The sequence below is a fragment of the Zootoca vivipara genome, chromosome 7 (genome assembly GCF_965207765.1).
Source record: "Zootoca vivipara chromosome 7, rZooViv2.hap1.1, whole genome shotgun sequence".
NCBI lineage: Eukaryota > Metazoa > Chordata > Lepidosauria > Squamata > Lacertidae > Zootoca > Zootoca vivipara.
This window is the reverse complement of record NC_142590.1, coordinates 62,072,033-62,092,659: the sequence shown is the minus strand read 5'-3', so window position 1 is coordinate 62,092,659 and position 20,627 is coordinate 62,072,033. Positions and strand designations below refer to the sequence as shown.

Sequence of the window (20,627 nt, the reverse complement as noted above, 5' to 3'; positions counted from 1 at the left end):
TGCGTGTGCGCATGCGCACGGGCGCGCACTCCCCCGCCCTCCGGCCCGCTGCGCGCGCACTCCCCTGCCCTCCGGCCCACCGCGCGGTCGGCGCGGCGGGCACCGGCCCGCCGCGCAGAAAGTCTGGGGACCCCTGATCTAGAGAAGCGCAATGACTAGCAGTCACCCTCTGAGGTTTCTTGCCCCAACAATACCTAAAGATGTCATAGATTGAACTTGGGACCTTATGCATGCAAAGCAGATGCTCTACCACTGAGATTATTTTCCCAATTTTTGATTTTTAAAAGAAAGATTTCAATTAGCCTTTGGGACTTGTAACCATAAAACACGAGTCATAAAACAGCAAATGAATAGAGTACAGAAAATTAACCCTTTTTTATTGATGCATTGCAATTGTTCTACATTTTTACCATATTATGTAGAAAATACTTAAAATACAAGCTACTTTGTAAAACCAAAGACAAACATTGAATCCAAAGATAAACTATGTTTTCACAATGGACCATTTTCCCATATAGTTAGTATTAAATTTTTTTAAATATCTGTATTTCCTTTTGTTAAAATGATTTTTACATTACCCCCTAAGTACATTGGCAATACAAACATAGATCAGTAATTGTCAGAAACTACCTTTATCTAGCAGATTGTAAAAAGGAAGAGCACAACCAGAAAAAATTTAAATTCTACACAGTAAACTAGCATATCAAATACATTTAATAAAGTAGGAATTCCATTGCAATACCAAGGATTCAAGCAGAAATACTAACATTACATATAATGCACTGCTACATGTAGTGAGTTAGATAATAGTTCAAGCTGAATCTGAAATCACACATTATATAAAGTTTAGCAACAAACAACTATGTCAACATGCGGCACCATTCATAAGTTACAAATTAAAATGAAAAAGCAGGGCTGTGCCAATCCAATCACCTAGAAGCAATTTAATTATGTATTTTTTAAAATAAAAAAACTGGGTCAGAGGTATAGTGCTGCACTGGTCAACTATGTGCAAGCAGTAAAGCTCTGAAGTTGCTTTTGCAGTGGAGTATCAATAGCTGTGAGATGAGAGTTCAGCTGTCAGGGACAACACTAAGGAATAGATTTAACTCATCTCAAGAGTGATTAGGTGAAACATTTCATCTTATTACAAAAAAAGGCAAATTACTGTGCAACTCCCACCCCCGGCTGCAGAACTGAACAGTTGCACACATGCAAGTCCCACAGATTTCAACGGGACTTGCACACATTCAGCTGTGTGCAAAAATGCAGCCCCAGCACGACATGGGGGTTCCAAACTGATTCAGAAGTGTTAAATTTTGCGTAAAACGTTGCTTTTGTTAAAATAGTATGTTTACATATAGACTGCACAGCTGTGAGGCTACCTATTGCCTTACATCACTCCATCCGCAGGGAGGCAAGCTGGATATTGCAATGGGAGAAAAGGATAGGGCCTAAAACCTAATTCTCACAAACAACAGATGCAGTTCAGTGTGTGAATTGAGACAAACACGAAGCCAGTGTTGTGTCATACATCATTTTCTGCATGCGGGGGCGGGGGGAGATTATAATTACTTTGACACTTTTTATGTGCAGGGAATTAGGAGGAGTCCAGGCACAGGGTTTGCCACCACATCTGCTCTTTGTGAAAATGAGGCCTTGGTTGGGCAGAACCATTCAAACAGGCCTGGCTAGTTTCAGAGCAACAAAATGTTTATATATATGATGTTTGGGACCCCAAACTCTCATCATCCCTGACCACTGGTCCCGTTAGCTAGGGATGGTGAGAGTTGGAGTTCCAAACATCTGGAGGGCTGGAGTCTGCCTATGCCTGCTCTAGAAAATCTTTAGAATGGTTCTTATCCCTTAACTCTGATGGGCTTTAATTGTCCTTTTAAATCAGGGGTAGAGAAAGGAGGCTTTCAGTTAAAATTTTAGGGAAATAAATTCAAAATGCTGGTCTGAAAGTTTGGCCCTTCAGAGAGGTATGACCCTCTTTGCATTTTGCTCCTCATAGCCAACTTACCCTTTCTGAGTCCCTTAATAGCACCGGAAGTGGGTTTCTTACATGCAAAATGTGCAAAGGTAGAATGGGGGGGAGGCCTGTAGCCCTCCAGATGTTGCTGAACTACAGCTCCCATCATCCCTGACTGGGCTGATGAGAGTTGGAGTCCAGCAACATCTGGAGGGCTACAGCCCCCCTTCCTGCTTTAAACATTTTGCATGCAAGAAACCCACTTCTGGTACTATTAAGGGACTCAGAAAGGGTAAGTTGGCTATGAGGAGCAAAATGCAAAGAGGGTCATACCTCTCTGAAGGGCCAAACTTTCGGACCAACATTTTGAATTTATTTCCCTAAAATTTTAACTGAAAGCCTTCTTTACATTGGAAATCCACTACTTTGATATATCAAAATCATAATGCACCTCGCAGAAATCCTGAATAGAGTGTTTTTGAAAGTGGGTTTTAGAAACACTCTTTTCAGGATTTCTGCAAGGTGCATTATGATTTTATCTCTTTGGGTGGAAAGGCACAACTCTGCCCTTAAAGGTCTTGCCATAGAATTTGGGGAGGAAAAATTAAAAATGGGTGTGGCACTAAGCAAGAAACCATTTTGATAATGTTACAGCAACAGAAAGTGGTGTTGACACCAATGATGTAAAAAACCTGAAATGCCTTGGTTATCCTCATATCAATACAGAGGAAAAGATTAAAAAGAACTGAGAGCAAAAGTACAGTAAAAGGTTCACAGCTAGTTACGGTGTTAACCAACCACTCTCCTATTGCCAAAAACAACAGATTCCTCTTCATAAAGGAAAACTGTAAGGCTTGTGGTCCACAAACTTAGTCCTATTGGGGAAAGTGGCATTAAGATCACTGAAATCTTGGCCTCCCTGAAATTATTGGCAAAGCCTCTTCTGACTTCAGTAGGGTCAGGGTTATTGCCCTGTATCCTCATACAAGCTGTTCACATTTGGGCAAGGCTATAGCATGCTATCATGCATGTTTCAGAAATGGGCTCTTCATTTCTGAATTCTTTGTAATGTACCAAAAACTAACTAACCTTATGATCCAGACTAGACAGAATACAAACTGGGTTTTCAAGGCTGTCAAGGCCTTTTATTGCTGTAGCAATACCACTCTCCAAGCCAGTTTATTCTCCATTTGGACAAGATCATCCTCTATATAACGGCAGTGGTGAAATGATTTTCTGGGTTCTGTCAAACTACTGTTCAAGTGTAGTACAAAAGCACACCATCAGCAGGCCAGTTTAGTGTGCATTTCCTTACAATACCAAGTGCTACAGCTCTCAAATCTTCCCCAAAGCGCCACATTACTAGTGGTGTTAAATAAAACTTCAGAATATTATGTGCTTTCCAGCAGGCTCTCTTTGGTATAAAAGTTCTTAACACCAAACTAGTAATATTTTACAAGAAACAATCTGCTACACACAAGGGGGGAAATATAATATCACAATATAATTTAAGGAAAAGTAATTGCACATGCTTAATTACCTTTGCAACATCAGATAAATTTCCCAATGCATTCCCAGCACAATACCCTATTAAAAGATGCATCGACAGCTAACAGTATAGGTAACATTGGGGGTGGAGTGGGGGAAACTTTACTCCAATTGAATTGAGCCAGTGAATTGAGCCAGTGAGACTTAAACATACTTCAGTTTAGCTGGATTGTCTCCTAGGTATTTTATTTGGAGTAAAGTAAACATGAATTTGAGTGACAGAGGACAGAAAATAAAAGCAGACAAGCAGCTCTGTACCATCAAGCTTTAAACTATGGTTAGCAGAAACCATGTTTGGCTTTGATGTCTGAACTGAGGCTATCAATTTCAGTGGGAATTTGTTTAGCACACCCTTAAATTTCTAGCTGAAATCAAGACACATAAATACTTAGCTCTGGTCGGATTATGCCAACAGCTTCATTTATGTTGGCATTGAAACTTAAAGCAACCTATTTTTACCACTTGTGTATCCTCAGTTGGATATGCTCAATGAATTGCTTCAGTTTGACGGAGAGCGGAGGGGCTTGCTGGTCCATCATAAGGCAAGCTCACTGTAAACTCTAGTCACACTACATAATCATTTAAGGCACTACAATATTGGGGGGTGGGGGGGACACACCAGTCACACATACCTGTGCAAAACAAATCAGAAGGTATCCTTGTCTCTCATGCGGCTCCATTTTTCTCTCTCTCAGTGCTACAGTGATGAGCTCTAGACAATTGCATTATTTCACATACATTCCAACATGTATCAACTCATTTTGGTTTAAATACAAAGGAATAGATAAATTTCATCCCCAGAAACATTTAAGAGTTAGACAAACACTAAGTACAGAGTTCAAGTATAATCACTACACATTTTGATTACAAAGACAGAACATTTGGGATTAGCAGGAAATTTTGCTTGTTATATTTTGTTCTAATCAATATGTACATATTTCATTTTCTGTAAAATATTAAAACACCACCATTACAAAACTTCTAAAATAGTTTTAAATTCAGTAATAAACCTTTAAAATCTGCAATTTATGTGTCATGTTTTTGCAATTCCTACATGCACTTACTGTATACAAGTCTTAATAAGAGCGCTTTAAAGTTTTCTGCCAAGAAGATCCCAGAGGGATATGCTTGCAGGAGTATAAAAAGTTGTACATATCAGTAGGTTGATGTTTTGGTGAATTTCGGATTCCTCAGCTAAATTGATCAGGAAATGAAAGATATGAAGGGAAAGAGACCCCTGCATTTCTGGGAAAGGAATCCAGCTCCAAATGTTATTTTAAAAAATCAAACTGAAAGGGTGTAATTGTCTGAGCTCCTGATGAAGTCTATGGAAATGAACAGGTAATGCGTTAGCTCCTATTCAATTCAGCAAGTCCCAATCAGAAGAAGTTCCCAGTGGCTCCTGCCCTCAAGTCATAATGCAAACCTATGCATTTTCAGCGCAGAACAAGAGCTTTCTGGGAAAACAGTCAAAAACCATATACTAGGCTGTGATCACACATACAACAGAAAGTAAATTCATACTTTCTGTATTTTTTTAAAAAAACTGAGCTTTATTTTGAAGAGTCATACATTAAATTTTTAAAAGGAGAGGGAAAAACTTATGGTGTAAATGGAGACTGATAATAAAAATTGCTACACTAGCTTTAAAAAAAAGACAATTAAAACCAAGAAACTGGGGAGCGAAATATATAGATATATATATATATACATATATAAAATATACACACAGAGAAATGAGAAGGTAACTGCTTTTGCAGAATTCAGCTATTGCCTATCAAGAATGTGAATTAAAAAATTAACTTTAAAATACTAACTCAAAAGTTTATAAATCTGCCCTAGCAACCTAGAGTTAAATGTGCATTTTTAGTGGCAATATGGATTTGTGCAAGCTGCTAAAATAATTTAAACAAGTACTAAGGTAAGTTTAAGAGTTAAAAAAAATCCAGCCTTTTCACAAAGTCCTTGGTTTCCTTTCCCCATTTGATTAACATAACAATAGCTTTAAATAAACAGGGGGTTCAGGCCTTTGTTGTCGTTTTTTTTTTAAAGCATCCATAAAAGTGTAACTGTAAAATCTGAATGTGAATGTGACTCAAAAGGTTCTGCCCGGTCATTACCTGAGCTTTCCCCAAACAGTGGGGCTCCACCAAGTGACAACCAGACTCTAGAGAGCATACAGAGAAGGAAGGTGGTCCCATTACTCTCCTCTTATTCTGCAGAAGTTCCTGTTGTTGTGGAGCTGTTAGAATATTGCAAAACCCACTGCAGATCTCATCACTTCTACAATCAAGTTGAAAACAATTACCATTAATCCCTGCCCAAGAGCTACAAGTAAGAGTACTGATTAATCTTGGTAGGACTCAGTGGGTATCCAGTGTAAATAGCAGATCCTCTGGAAGCACCAATATAGGATTGGGTGGCAAACTGATGCTGATACTGAGCAGGTGCTACATTGGCAGAGGTTAGCAAGCTGGGCCCCACACTGACTGGGACCTGGTGCACAAGAGTGCTCGGGTGGGTTGTGTATGTGGTGTGCCGGGAAGAGCCCTGAGGGGAAAAGAGATGCGCAATGGAGTTGGTGGAGCCCAGTGTGGCAGCAGTAGTAGGTGCGTAGGTGTACATGTGAGGCTGGCTCGCCGTTGCTGCTGCCAAGTGGGGATGCACTGGGCTACTATGCTGGAACGTGTAGGGAGCCTGAGCAATTGTTGTTGGCAGGGGAGCGACATAGGCCTGTTGTCTCCGTGGAGCTGGGTTTCCACTTCTCTCTTGTGAAGCCAGTACAGTTCCTTGCTGGTTCTGCAAAGCAGGGGGAAATTGCATGGATAAAACATTCACATGGACATTATTCAAAGAACCCGTATTAGGAGCCATAAAGGTAAAGGTAAAGGGACCCCTGACCATTAGGTCCAGTCGTGACCGACTCTGGGGTTGTGCGCTCATCTCGCATTATTGGCCGAGGGAGCAGGCGTATAGCTTCCAGGTCATGTGGCCAGCATGACAAAGCCGCTTCTGGCAAACAAGAGCAGCACACGGAAACGCCGTTTACCTTCCCGCTGTAGCGGTTCCTATTTATCTACTTGCATTTTGACGTGCTTTCGAACTGCTAGGATGGCAGGAGCTGGCACCGAGCAACGGGCGCTCACCCCATAGCGGGGATTCAAACCGCCGACCTTCTGATCAGCAAGCCCTAGGCTCAGTGGTTTAACCACAGCACCACCTGGGTCCCTCCATTTGGAGCCATACAGGTAGACAAATAATTTGAAGGGCTGCCGTGCAAAGATGGAACAGACTTGTTCTCTATTGTTCCAAAGGACAGGACAGGGTGGAAACTAAAGAGCAGCAGATTTTGGCTAAACATTAGGAGGAACTTAGAGAGCTATTAAACAATGAAACAGAGGTTCTTTGCTGGGGGGTTTTAAAGCAGGGGCTGCACAACCATTTCTCTGTGGTGCTGCTGTTGCAGCCTGCATTGCAGAAACTCCACTAAGAAAGGGTTGGAGTAGATTACATCCGAATTCTAAATACTCTAAGATTATCAATGCTTATTCTGAAGTAACAAACTAATGGCACAAGCCAACTCTGGTTTCAGCTCTAAAGAGAGATAGATATTACTTAGAACTGCTCAATATCACATCAATTTGTAGCAAAAAAATGTTTAGCTGGAACACGAGAGGAAGAAGCCCAGCTTGAGAACCAAGATTCTGTGACACTGCACTCTCCCCAGCATCTTATCTGGCTCAAAACCTAGATACCACAGCAACTAAAAAACCTTTCATATGGTACAGGTTCCTGAAATGTGCTGGAAGGAACAATGTGTGGCAAATCTGATGCATATGCCTTATTTGCCCCCAAACTGTAGGGACGTGAAGTACAAACAGAATGGACAACTGAATTCAAATCTTCCTGAATACAGGTGACTCCCCACTTGTGTGGGGGTTACATTCTGGGCCCCCATGTGCATTAAGTGAAATGGCTCATGAAGAGACATTCTTCATGGTTCCCAAGGAGACCCTCCCCAGAGCCCAAAGAGGACCTCCTCTTCATGCTCCAAGGAGGGTCTCATTGCAAGCCATGAGGGCACTCCAGGGTGCTCCCCACTTCCAGGTTCCCGGGGCCATGCATGAGTGTGGTAGCGCACAAGTGGGGAGTTGCCTATACTCCTACCCCTTGCAATTCCCATCTACAGCAGCTCCCTTGTGCTTCATGATTTGGAGTATTTCTCACTCTTCAGCTTCACTAGTCATTGCTAACATCCAACACCACAGCAGGATCTACAGCCAGCATTCATCTGAAAGGGGAGCCCTGATTACCTGGCTAAGGTTGAGCGGCTGTACACCATTTGTCACCACCCGGTGTTGCCGGTATCCTGTTGGCGTGATACAGCACCCTGATGCTTGTCCACTTACAGATGCCACTGGCTTGGTCTTGCTCAGGCTACTCAGGACACCTGCAATGTTAAATCAGTGTTTAGTCCACAAGACAGCCTAACTTTGTAAAGGAGCTGAAACTAGATATTGTGGCTTGAAACCAGCATAGACTGTATGAATTCCCCCACCCTCTTGCCACAATAAACAGCAGATCCATGTCATATTAAAAACTACTTCTGCTAGTACCCTCCATTTTAAAACTGATTTGCCATGCAGCATGACGGTAATAAATTGAACTGTACACAGTATTCGAAGTGTGGTCACACCACAGATTCCTATGAAGCTATTACAAAAATAGCAGTTATCGGAACTTTTATTACTCCAAAACTGCTCCCCTCACAAGTTTGAAACTGGGGAATATTAAATGCAGCTCTGTTAAAGATGCATAGCAACCAGTTACTATGGAGGGAAATAACTGTACAAGTGAAGAGGATTATCCTAAATTGACTTGATAGCTTTACAAGCCAACAAAGGAGCACATACACCAGGCACAGGCAAACTCCGGCTCTCCAGATGTTTTGCACTACAATTCCCATCATCCCTGACCACTGTTCCTGTTAGCTAGGCCAAAACATCTGGAGGGCCACAGGTTGGGGATGCCTGACCTACACAGAGTGGGGGGAATTTCTGCAAAGCATGGTCCATAAAAAACTCAACCCAGTTCCAGTTTCAAGTTCAGGATAATCTTACTATTTTGAGTATTTAAAGGTCAGTTCTCTGGGCAAATGCCCATCCAAATAAGAAACCTATGTATAAATTGCATATAAATCTCAACATAGCAAGACCTCCACTCATCAAGAGCAACCATACACCTATAATTAAGACATGGCTGGATAATTGTTTTAACTGTTTTTATGTTTCATATATGTTATTATATTGTATATCATTTTGGGAAGCCTCATGCAAAGTGACACAAATACAATTGAAATAAATAAATGAAGAGGTAAACTAAGTGAATGATGGGGTAGGAGAAATACTCTTAAAATGGAATATATTGGAGGGGAGAGCTGTACTGTACGTATAGATCTTTGCCCCTCTCTAGTAACAGCTTTATTGTATTTTAAAATATATACAAATGGTCACAAAAGATAAATACATACAACAGAGTGCTGTCTCTGTTGTTGATATATATAACCTACAGACTAAAATGAAAATGAGCTCCATGACGGAAGACAGTTTTCTTACCTGAGGCCTGGGTGGCTACGATACAGTCACTGAGCTGCGTTTTGAGAGGCACAATAATGGTGCGGGAGTTGGAGCTTTCAGCTGCCCCTCGGCTTGGCTCTAGAGTTCCCCCAGAGCTCCTGAGCGTGGAAAGCGCATTCGATGCATAGGGGCTATTCAGCGAGGAGTCTGAATCAGGAGAGTCATTAACGGTAACGTAGCTGATGACATTGGATCTCTGCTTCATGCCCAAGCTAAGAGAAAAACATTCAACCGCTTTATTACAGCATTTCACCAAATGCATGTCCAGGACATTCAGACACACAAAGGAGCCAAATATAGGGGTATAATACTACTTGCTGCCAGCTTCACAATTCTAAGAATTGCATTATGTACGTATTACATTCGTACCCCATCTTTTTTTCCCAGAGCAAAGGATAGTATACATGAGGACTACACCATTTCATTCTCAATTCTGCCCTATGAGGCTAGGCTGAGTGGATGCAGAAAGCCAAAAGCGAGCTTCAGGGTGAAGCAGGAATTGAAACCTAGATGTTTCAGTCCCAAGTCCATCATCCTATTCACTGCATCACTCTGACACACCACATTTTCTAAAGCACAGCCTCTCAAACCACCCCTTAGCATTCAAGTCAGAGGAGACAAACCTAGCAAGTATTAGGTCTAAATTGGTTCATATAATTGAAACAACATTTCTCCAAGTCCATGCAGATACACTGCTGCTTTCTCTCTCCCACCCCTTCTCAGCTTTATATTTAATTCTGTGCCTCCTTCAATTTTCTTTAGCTTTTACCCTTCTTAAAGACAAAGAAATCTAAGGTTTGATAAGCCAGGCACCCCCAAACTCGACCCTCCAGATGTTTTGGGACTACAACTCCGATCTTCCCCAACCACTGGCCCTGTTAGCTAGGGGTCATGGGAGTTGTAGGCCAAAACATCTGGAGGGCCGCAGTTTGGGGGTGCCGGCTCTAAGCAGTTTCTGATATCCCCTGGAGTGTGCCAGCTCAAATTACAGTGGAATTAGTACTTTATTACACTATCTTTTATGTTCACTTACTGTTCAATTGACTCGTACGGTGTAGATAACAAAACCTATGCAGCATAATCCACAACTTCCTTGCATGACTAAAATTGGTTGTGGATTGGTCCCTAGCCACCAGATCTAGCATGCAGTCCAGAACATCTGACTTGAGCTATAAAAGCAGTGTTCAGTTATCCACCACGTCCCAAGAAAGACGAACAATCCAATGGCTATCCCCTCAACACTTAGAAATGAACCTGCTCAAAAATTCTGAGTAGTATTCCCGACTTATCTTTGGAATTTCCTAAAGGACTGCATTAGCAATGGTCTCTTAGGGAGGAACTAAAACCTCTACCTTGCAGGCTTGTATTTGTTGTCCTCCTCTTCATCAGTGTCACTGCGGATGGTGATTACGCTGACTGGGGGGCTGGGAGTGTCTGGAATGACTATGGGCTGGTGCTGCTCCTGCCCCGGAAGGAAAGCATTGGAGGAGGAAGATGTGGCACGCAGAGGGCTGCTCCCAATTAGAGAGTAGACTTGAGATGGAATCGCCTCTAGTGTAGATGCAGGCCTACAGAAAAATACAATGATGGTTATCATAAACAAGTCCATTTGTGGGCAATATTGACACTCCCTTGTTTTAAAGGGATTTGTACTAGCTTGACTAGTTAAGCTTAAAGGACAGTGTACAAATCAGTACAGAATAACATCCATTAGATGTCACAGGAGGTCCATATCAGTGAATGTCCCAAACACCGCTTGAGATTTTTCATACTCCATGTTTAGATGGCTTTTATTAACTATTTCTAAACTACAGAAATGTTTGTAGGTGCCAATACAAGACTTTACTGATATTAGGCAACACACAGAGTCTAAATAATATGGACCTGTTTGAAAAGTGTTCTGTCTACTTTGTTCAAGAACCATCACAGTGGGAAGAAGTCCTTACTTTGTGGCACTATGAGATGGCCGTTTGTTCTTCTTTGCTGGCACGGCATTATTTTGCTGCTGCCTCACAACATGAGCCACTCCAACATTCAAAGGCTGGGTTGTAGCCAGAGTCACATGGTTGGTCAGCAAAGATGGCTGCTGCATGATTGTGCTGTATTGATTTCCATGTGAATGGGCGTTTCTAAAGGCAAAAGGAAAGAATGCAGAAAAGGCCATCTTAGGTACTGTAGAAAGGACATCAACTCATTGAGTAGCTTTCCCCATCCTAGTGCCCTCCTGCAGATAATGGTGGACTACCCAAGCCAGCCTGGCCAAGTTAGAGGTCACCAGGAGGTAGGGGAGACTGCCCTAGAGTGCCTGACCTGACGTTTGTCCTTGGTTTGCCAAACTATCTGAACAGTCAAGCACCACAAGCTTCCCAAGAGGGATGGGGGGGGCGTTACATCTTTAATCCTAGTACAGTGGTACCTCTACTTGCTAATTTAATGCGTTCCGAAAGCACAATCGTAAGTCAAAAAAAATTGTAGGTCGAATCCCATAGGAATGCATTGGGGGGGGGGGGAATTCATAAGTCGAAGCAACCCTATCTAAAAATTCGTAAGTAGAAAAAATTCTATCTAAACCGCACCCAAGATGGCGGACGGAGCTCCATTCGTAAGTAGAAACATTCATAAGTAGAGGTACCACTGTAGATTATCAATAAAGCTCAGTGCCCTTTTCCCAAAAGCCACAAAAGAAAACAGCCCAGATACATCTTGCATAGCTTTTGAAACATACCTAAACTTCACCAAACTCGGGAGAAGGAGTTCCATTGTCTCACTGCCAATTCTACATGCACTCATCATACACACACTTGAAACACTTGCGTCAGGCATACAGGTATCAGAAGGCAGAGGTCAAGACAATGCTCTTAAACAAGTGATATAAGCACGGATGGGGAATCTATAGGCCCTTCTGATGCTATGGACTAAAACTCCCATCAGCCCCAGCCAGTATGTCAGAGATGATGCACGCCTAAGAAAAGCCGGAGGGCCACAGGTTCCACACCCCTGTCATATAGAAAATGAGATGAAGTTTCAGTGCTTATTTTACATCTCAAAGTGGTGCAAGAGTTCAATCATTCATTCTGGACAAGCCACTCCTGATGCTTGGGAAACTCTGCTGAATGGAGCAGGCTGCAGAGGCAAATCCTTAAATACTGAGTGGAAGCAACATCCAGACCTGGAGCTCCCACTTGCGGCATTTGCGTCCACCCAGTTTTCAGGGATTCCTCCCCTTCTCACTGCACTACTTGTTCACTCCAGGGACTGGGGAGGGAGGGAGATCCAGTCCATGGGAAGCTGATTCTTTTGGGTCCAACAATCTACCTGCATCGCCTTGCATTTCAAGCCTCAAAACACATAATGTGGAAAGATTACTTCTACTTTACTGCTCACCTCCAGTCGGCCAACTGCTGGTTGCTTCCAATTGTCTCTGGAATCACAGCTGTAGGCTGAACAGAATTGTGCAGTGCAACCCCTGGAAGTTGTTGCCAGGTAGAAGGCAACAAGATCTGCTGGGTGCCTCCAGGCCAAGCCTGCTGCAAGACAGCAAACAGAAAAACAAAAGGTTTACTAAGATTAACGTTTTAAAGACTAGGGAAGAAAAATCAATTTGTTCAAAGTAAAAGAAGTAAGTAGACTGTTAATTTGCAGAGATAATGGCATGTGACTGCACTTCTACAAATAAATTTTACAAAAGGAAGTGAACAAGATATTCAGGGATAAAACACCCCCTGTCACTCTGGTTACGTTTACATCACAGGGGCTACCTGCCACAGTTTGATGTTCATATTGTACTGCAGAAAATGTATCAGAATGCATCTAAGAAGGTTAGTGACATGCTCGTGATTGCTGTGGGGGGGGGGGGTGATTTCCAAACTGTTGGGGTGGGTGAACCTTGGGGACTTCAGGACATGGGTGTGGGGGGAGAGGAAGGATGAGTTTTTAGTATTATTTTCTTCCAATGCCAGTGGTTGGTTAGTACGTGGCAAGGAAGTAAACGTTCACAAAATTATTTTCAGCCTGCCTTTTTGGAGTTACCTGAATACCTACCCTGCTCACCAACTAACTTAGTATACAAACTCACAGATGCTTGCACAGTGCAGCAAGCTTGTTGCCCACAACCCATGCAAGGATCTCTGCATCCACACTTATAGAACAGATGTTGGTACAGGGCAGGAGGGAAGTACAGCAGGATTGGCTGAGTCCACATGTCAGAGGAAAAACTGCTTTGAAGATCACACATTATAGAAATAAAATGTTGTGGGTATTCCAAAAGATAAAATGAACAAAAATTGAGTTTCCTTGCCTGTGTCTGAAATACTTTGGGCAAATACCCTAAAGAAATTGGTATTACAATTAAAGAAAACCATTACAGTGGCTTTAGGCACATCAACTGCACATAAGATCCAGCTGTTAGAATTGCAAGAGAATAAAATTATTTGGCTCTCAGGGCTTTTTAAATATCTTCAGCAAATATTTTATAAAAAGAAGGGCTGTAGATTACAAATGAAATTTAACTTCTCACAACTATTTCTCAGTTACCAGGGTCTACACATTGTAGATAGGCTTTAGAGGCAAACTTTGTTTCTAGTAGACTCTGGACTCGGCTGCATTGGCAAAGAAAAAGCGCTTTATATAAGTTGTTTATGCATTCCAACACTATGACACCAGATGGTGCTGTGGAGTTCCATTTTTGCCAACCCAATTTCCTAAAGTTTGCAACGCGTTGAACTGAAATGCTCCTTTGATGTGTCTAGATCAGTGGATCCCTAACTCTACACTAGTTACCTCTGCAAAGCAATTTTTTGAACAAAATATGGGGTATTTCTTATGAAGAAGTGTGCATGCACACGAAAGCTCATACCAAAATAAAAACTTAGTTGGTCTTTAAGGTGCTACTGAAGGAATTTTTTTATTAAAAAACAGATTAGTGTTTTATAGAAGGTGGTTGTTTTATTGATGATTTAATTATTTTATATAATTTGTTACATTTGTGATGTTCTACTATGTTATTTATTGTATGAAAGCCACTTTGAACTCATGTGAGTGAAAAGCAGCATAGTACTGGTAATACAAAAAAAGTGAAATTTGTGTACTGTCAGCTTCTTTAAAACCTACTACTCCTATGGTAGACTTAATCACAATTAAATGTGTAGTAATCAGTTATAAGCTTGCAGCACTTTCCATATTTAAATTCAAACCCATCCAAGAATAGTGGTTTCCCTACATAGAAAGTCTTCTTAAGATACAAGTTCTGCAGTATGTATATATATTTTTAGAGTTCCACACATATGGTCAAACTGTGAAACCATGCACACATGCCATTTTAAGTTGACATATTTCTGCAATTAACAGATCCACATTACTGGTTCCAAAAAGAAGCCTTCAAGCAGAGAACTGCTAACCCCTCTGCCAATACAAGCGGAATAATAATAATAAAAAGAGAGAATTATGTTAAAAGTCACACCATGCCTCTTTCCAAAAGCCAACACCTGCACAAGACAAAGCAGAGAGTTTAATACAGTGCGAGATCTAATGTCCCACCAGGAGGCAGAAACCGGGCCTTCCAAGCGACGAACTGCTTGACAGAGGAGGGACAAAAATATGCAAAGCTTAGCAAATGGCTAATGCAAACTTAGATGAAGCGGCAAAAGGGAGAAGTGTTGAAAGCACTAAAGGTGAGCACTTTAGGCAAAAGGCTATTAGAAGCCAAAATTCAGAGGGAAAAGCAGGATCCAAGTATGCAGGTGGGGTGTATATTCGGTCATTGCACCACACAAGTACAGAAATTAGTATGGGGTGCAAAATTCATCATTCCAAGAATGTCAAGTTTTTGTCTTGTGTTTTTAAAGCTAGTTTTTAGTCCTTAAGGCTGCAAAGAGGTTTGAAAGAACACAGGCAGTGCCTGGTAAATCAAAGAAAGAAGAGGGTGGCCCAATCACAAAAGGATTTCAAGTTGTCAGTGCCTTGCAGAGCTCTTCTCCCCTTCCCATGAGCCAAAAGAGAATTGAATATATATGCAAAGTGCTTAATTTGAATGATTTATAGATCTTATACAGCTTTCCTTGTCAATGAATTTTGATTAAGAGTATATACAGTCGAGTATATACAACCCTGGACTAAGTACTCTACAATGTCCAAAGAGGAAGGTGCCAGATTACTGGATGAGAAACTCAAGTCTTTTACAGCAGCTAGTCACAGAACATTTAGGTTCTGAACATGCATCCATGTTTCCACAATTGGAATTCAATCTAAATTGAATGAGGGGAGGCAGACAGGAGACCTATGAAATCTTTTAAGTTGTCTTTTCAGCACATGCAATTATATAACCTTTAAGATCCCATCCTGTCTGCCTTCTTACACTCGCTATGGCGTAAACAGCAATGCCAAAAGAAGCAGTTCCTCATCTGGTGAGACTTTGGTTCTGACCAGAGCCAACAATGCTCCAGAATGTATCTCTATTTGAAGATAAAGATGCTCATGAATTATCACTTTAAAGCCACAAAAGACAACGATGTATGTAACAAATGGAAGTGTGCTTTGCAAGACACGTGAGGACACCAGAGTTTCAAGTGCACTGCAATGTTTCCATAAACTTCACTGATCTGATTCTGGAGTTTCCAATTGACTGTTTTTTGGCACCTACAGTGTGAATTCCACTGCAGAAAGAAAATTTTGAAAATGGACACTTCCTTTAATATCTCCAGCAAGTTTAAGAACAAACTATCCTGAGAAACAGTTTAGAAGGTAAGAGCTCACCTTTAATCTCAACCAAGAAATGCAAAAGGAACTAAAAGTATTGGTGGGAAGCAACATCTCTCTGAGGAAGATGCACACTGCCAATGATTGGTCAGAGGTAATGAAAAGCCAGGGAGAATTGGAGGTCAGCATTGTTCAACAGAGGTTAAGAAATCTGTACTGTTAAAGCCGTTTATTAATAAAGTATTTGCCGATATTAGACGTTTTCAGTGCCTGAAACATTTCTACATGCGAAGAAGCTTTAAAAAGCTTATCTTGTCAAATCCTGGCTGCCCAGATACATATGGCAGAGTCAACCTAGGGGCCATACCCCTTGTTTTCAATCAATAAAATGTTAAAAAAGATAGGAGAGTAAAGAAAGAAGAAATACAATTACCACTCTTCTCAGACTAGGAGAAGAGATTGATCAACACACTAGGCTAGTAAAGAACAGCAGTCAATGGATCTGGATTCTTTACAGAGCAACACTAAACATCAGAGTCAGACAGTGCTTCAGCAATGTTGGGGAGGAAAAACAACGAGACATTAAGATGTAGCAAGAACACAGCCACAAGATGGCACATGCTTCCATGCCCTCTGCAAGTCTAAGTTAAAACAAAAACTCCGTTAGTGAACACAATCAAGGGAGGCATTACCAGTACTGCAGCCGTCTGTTCTACTAGCGCTGGCCGGCCGGCTGCGCAGTTCAGAGTAAAAGGCACCGCATACTGCGGCGTGATGGTGGCTACTTGAGGATGAAGAGTTGCTACCATTAGTGGTGTACAGCTTCCCTGAAATGTAGATTAGGCAGTGAGTGAAACAAATGTACTGAGGAAACAGGGCCAGAAAGGCTTTCTCCGCAAGGAAACTAGTGGCGCTTTTGAGTGGCTTGCAGAACTCATGGGTATGCTCTGATATAAATATGCTTTTCTATCAGCTTAATTCAGTATCTCTTGCCTGAAGTGAGATTAAGTACTCCTAAATTTCAGTGAACAAAACGTTTGTGTTTACTGCACTTGAGATGATATTAATCCTGAGGAATAGCTAAACTAGTGCAGGGAAGGCTTGGAAACACTAATAGCCCCTAAAATGTCCTATTGGACATGTCAGACTGCAAAACCAGTGTTCTGGTATTTTAAGATAAAAACAGCAACACCTGCCTGTCCATGGACTTTCTGTTTAAATAAATATAAGGCAATTCAATGATCAGAATAATTTCATTAAACATTTCCACAACCAAACCGACTTAAAACTTCACTTTCTAATAGATAAGAATCATTTTGTTACACTTACAAAGAATACCATATTGGATTTCTGTTATGCTAGTTTGAGTGCTTCCAAATGCCTTCCACAAGATATAAAAAAGGACAAGTTAGAAAGCACATTTTCATTTAATCATGCCTGACCTGAACATGTTTGCAATGATATCAACACAAGTCCCATGGCAAAGACCACAAAATTATATTAGCAATTTATGTAACCATTAGGCTTTCTGGATCTTCTGGTCTGAAACAAACAGGACTGTTGGTCTTACCTGAATTGTATTTTTCCTTTGAGTTATAAGGTGTTCTCTGGTGGAATATGAGTTCCCTCTAATGCTCAGAGGCAGAATTACAACTTGTTTAGAAGATTCTGCTCACATCCAAATAGTTTATGACTGTCCAATCTGCTACAGCCCACACGAACCACAAGAATATGAAAACAAGGAAAACATACAGGAAAAACACTGTTCAGATGGGGTCTAGAAGCTTCGTTTTGAAGTGCCAGAGAACAAGGTTCTCTCTCGGCAACCCACTGTTTCTTCATTACAGTGTTGTCATACGTAAGAGCACATGATGAAAAGGAAACTACAGAGAGAAGCGCTGAATGGCAAGGCAAGGGACCTGAAGTTTGAGTCACTCGATTGGCAAGACTCTGCCGGATTCCACAGACAATGTACCACATGATCGTCACAGTGAGCACCAAAGACTAAGAGGCTGGCATCCAAAATGAACGATGTCCACTGTGGCTCCCTTCAACAGTACTCCCTTCTCTACATTGCTGGTCCACCACAGAGGTCACTTAGTCACTGAAACTGGCACCTGTACACGCAGGAAAAAGATAGTTGTTTCCTTATATTCATAGCCAAGAGCAATCTTTCAGGCTGTAAAGAATCACCTCCATGTAACTCTTTGGAAAACCTAGAAGACGACCAGAAGTGGCAGAATAAAATGGATGGTGGTGTTGTTGTTTAGTCGTTTAGTCGTGCCCGACTCTTCGTGACCCCATGGACCATAGCACACCAGGCACTCCTGTCTTGCACTGAAAATTTATATGCCTGTTGTCTTTGTCCATGGAGTTTTCTTGGCAGAGATACTGGAGTGGCTTGCCAGTTCCTTCTCCAGGTGGATCACATTTAGTCAAAACTCTCCACTATGACCTGTCCATCTTGGGTGGCCCTGCATGGCATAGCTCATAGCTTCTCTGAGTTATTCAAGCCCCTTCGCCACGACAAGGCATCGATCCATGAAGGGGTAAATGGATGGTATTGATGTCAGTCATCTCTGTGGATTGAACCTGGATTACTACCTTCTTGCCAAAACATTTTCGTCCCACACAGGGTTCCATGGAGAGGTTCAGATGAGAAGCTTGATCCACATTCCAATGCCACAGCCACAAGGTGCATCTCATTACCACACCAACCACCAAGGTCCAGGACAAAAAATGTGTAGAATCCACTGAGCTGTCCGCTATAAGTACACCTTCAGGAGAGTCTTACGGAGTCACACTGGATCCTGTTGAGAATTGTCCAATAATTCTATACAGCCACAGAGAAACATGAGAAAATACAGGTGCAGCAAAAGCACAGTTGATGCACTGGTATCACATTCCTTCCTGAGACCAAAGTCCAATTTGTGCATGTGAGAGTCTTCAAACTGGGCATCCCACACAAACTAAAGCAATCATAGTTCCAATGGCTGGGAGCTTTCACTGATCCATTTAAGTCTGATCCACTGTGGAAACTCATTGGCATACCGGACCAGTTCTTGGTATAGTCCTCTTTTTCCAGAGTTTCAAATTTCATTTCATTTAATGGGCAAATGGACAGAACTGACATATGATTGAACAGATGCAAACATGAGTACTGAAAATAGATTGGTTCATTAATGTTCTGTAAGTTGGAAAGAAAAGAGGCAATTCCAATACATTTTATTATTTCAAGGAAAAGAAAGTTCCAGAATATACACAACATTTACTGTTAGCAGCATCTAAGCCATGGAAAATACATTTTTCTTCTACTGGAAGAGTCAATACTTCAGACTAAAGAACTGCTTAAATCAGATTCAAACAGAAAAAAATTGATTCAAACAGAAAAAAATGCATTAGTCACAAAAATTGACATTAATGCATTATAGTACTTTTTCAATAACAAACACTAGTTTAATATTGGGCCTAATAATAATAATAATAATAATTTATTATTTATACCCCGCCCATCTGGCTGGGTTTCCCCAGCCACTCTGGGCGGCTTCCAACAGAAAAATGAAATAAAATATTCTATTAAACATTAAAAAGTCTCCCTAAACAGGGCTACCTTCAGATGTCTTCTAAAAATCTGGTAGCTGTTTTTCTCTTTGACGTCTGATGGGAGGGCGTTCCACAGGGCGGGCGCCACCACCGAGAAGACCCTCTGCCTGGTTCCCTGCAACTTGGCTTCTCGCAACAAGGGAACCGCCAGAAGGCCCTCGGTACTAGACCTCAGTGTCCGGGCAGAACGATGGGGGTGGAGACGCTCCTTCAGGTATACTGGACCGAGGCCATTTAGGGCTTTAAAGGTCAGCACCAACACTTTGAACTGTGCTCAGAAACATACTGGAAGCCTTTAAATCTTTAAAACAGTCATTTAATCTTTAAAACAGTCCTCAGCCCAGGGGTCAGCAACCTTTTTCGGTCCACCATCCCTCAGACCATTTGGTGGGCGAGACTATATTTTGAAGGGGGGGAAATTAATGAATTCCTATGCCCCACAAATAACCCAGAGATGCATTTTAAATAAAAGGACTACTAATGTGAAAATACACAGATTCCCGGACCGTCCGCAGGCCAGATTGAGAAGGCGATTGGGACGCATCCGGCCCCCGGGCCCTAGGTTCCCTACCCCTGCTAGCCACTGTAGGGCTTGCACTTCACAAGGGATTACTGGTTCTTCTGAGATGCTCAGAGCAACAGGACTTTTGAGACCATTTTTAGGGCCTAGTACAACCACCAATCCCAATCCTTCTGGGCGACAGTAGCATATCCTTTTCAGATTTAGCAATCAGATTGATATCAAGGATGGGAAACCCACAGCTCCCAGATACTGTTGGGCTCCAACAGCATCTAGACAGCAGCAGGTTCCCCATCCCTGGAAATAAAAATGTTTATTTTTAACTAGCATCAGTCCCTCTTTACTTCTTGAGCAATTTTCCGTGGACATTGCAGAAGTGAGGTACAGTGGTAACCTTGGTTCTCAAACTTAATCCCTTCCGGAAGTCTGTTCCAAAACCAAAGCGTTCCAAAACCAAGGCATGCTTTCCCATAGAAAGTAATGCAAAATGGATTGATCTGTTCGACAATTAAAAACAACCCCTAAAACAGCAATTTAACATGAATTTTACTATATAATGAGACCACTGATCCATAAAATGAAAGCAATAAACCAGGCTGCAATCTACTGCCCATTATAAAAAGCTGGCTGTGATCTACCCATTGCCATTGGA

The 20,627-nt window shown here is 41.7% G+C and overlaps 1 protein-coding gene across 5 annotated transcripts in view; it reads right to left on the bottom strand.

Moving 5' to 3' along the window:
• Positions 1-3,677: 3,677 nt before the first annotated feature.
• Positions 3,678-20,627, bottom strand: part of HIPK1 (homeodomain interacting protein kinase 1) — a 41,055-nt gene continuing 24,105 nt past the window's right edge. For 2 of the 5 annotated variants that reach the window (XM_035121699.3, XM_035121701.3), the window contains exons 10-16: positions 16,545-16,679; positions 12,544-12,686; positions 11,106-11,288; positions 10,512-10,727; positions 9,139-9,371; positions 7,837-7,973; positions 3,678-6,322 (exon numbers count right to left, since the gene is read on the bottom strand). In XM_035121699.3, the coding sequence (XP_034977590.1) occupies positions 5,852-6,322; positions 7,837-7,973; positions 9,139-9,371; positions 10,512-10,727; positions 11,106-11,288; positions 12,544-12,686; positions 16,545-16,679 (1,518 nt within the window). In that variant the 3' untranslated portion in view covers positions 3,678-5,851. The remainder of the gene's footprint in view (positions 6,323-7,836; positions 7,974-9,138; positions 9,372-10,511; positions 10,728-11,105; positions 11,289-12,543; positions 12,687-16,544; positions 16,680-20,627) is intronic. The other 3 variants (XM_035121700.3, XM_035121702.3, XM_035121703.3) reach the window with 3 other exon arrangements.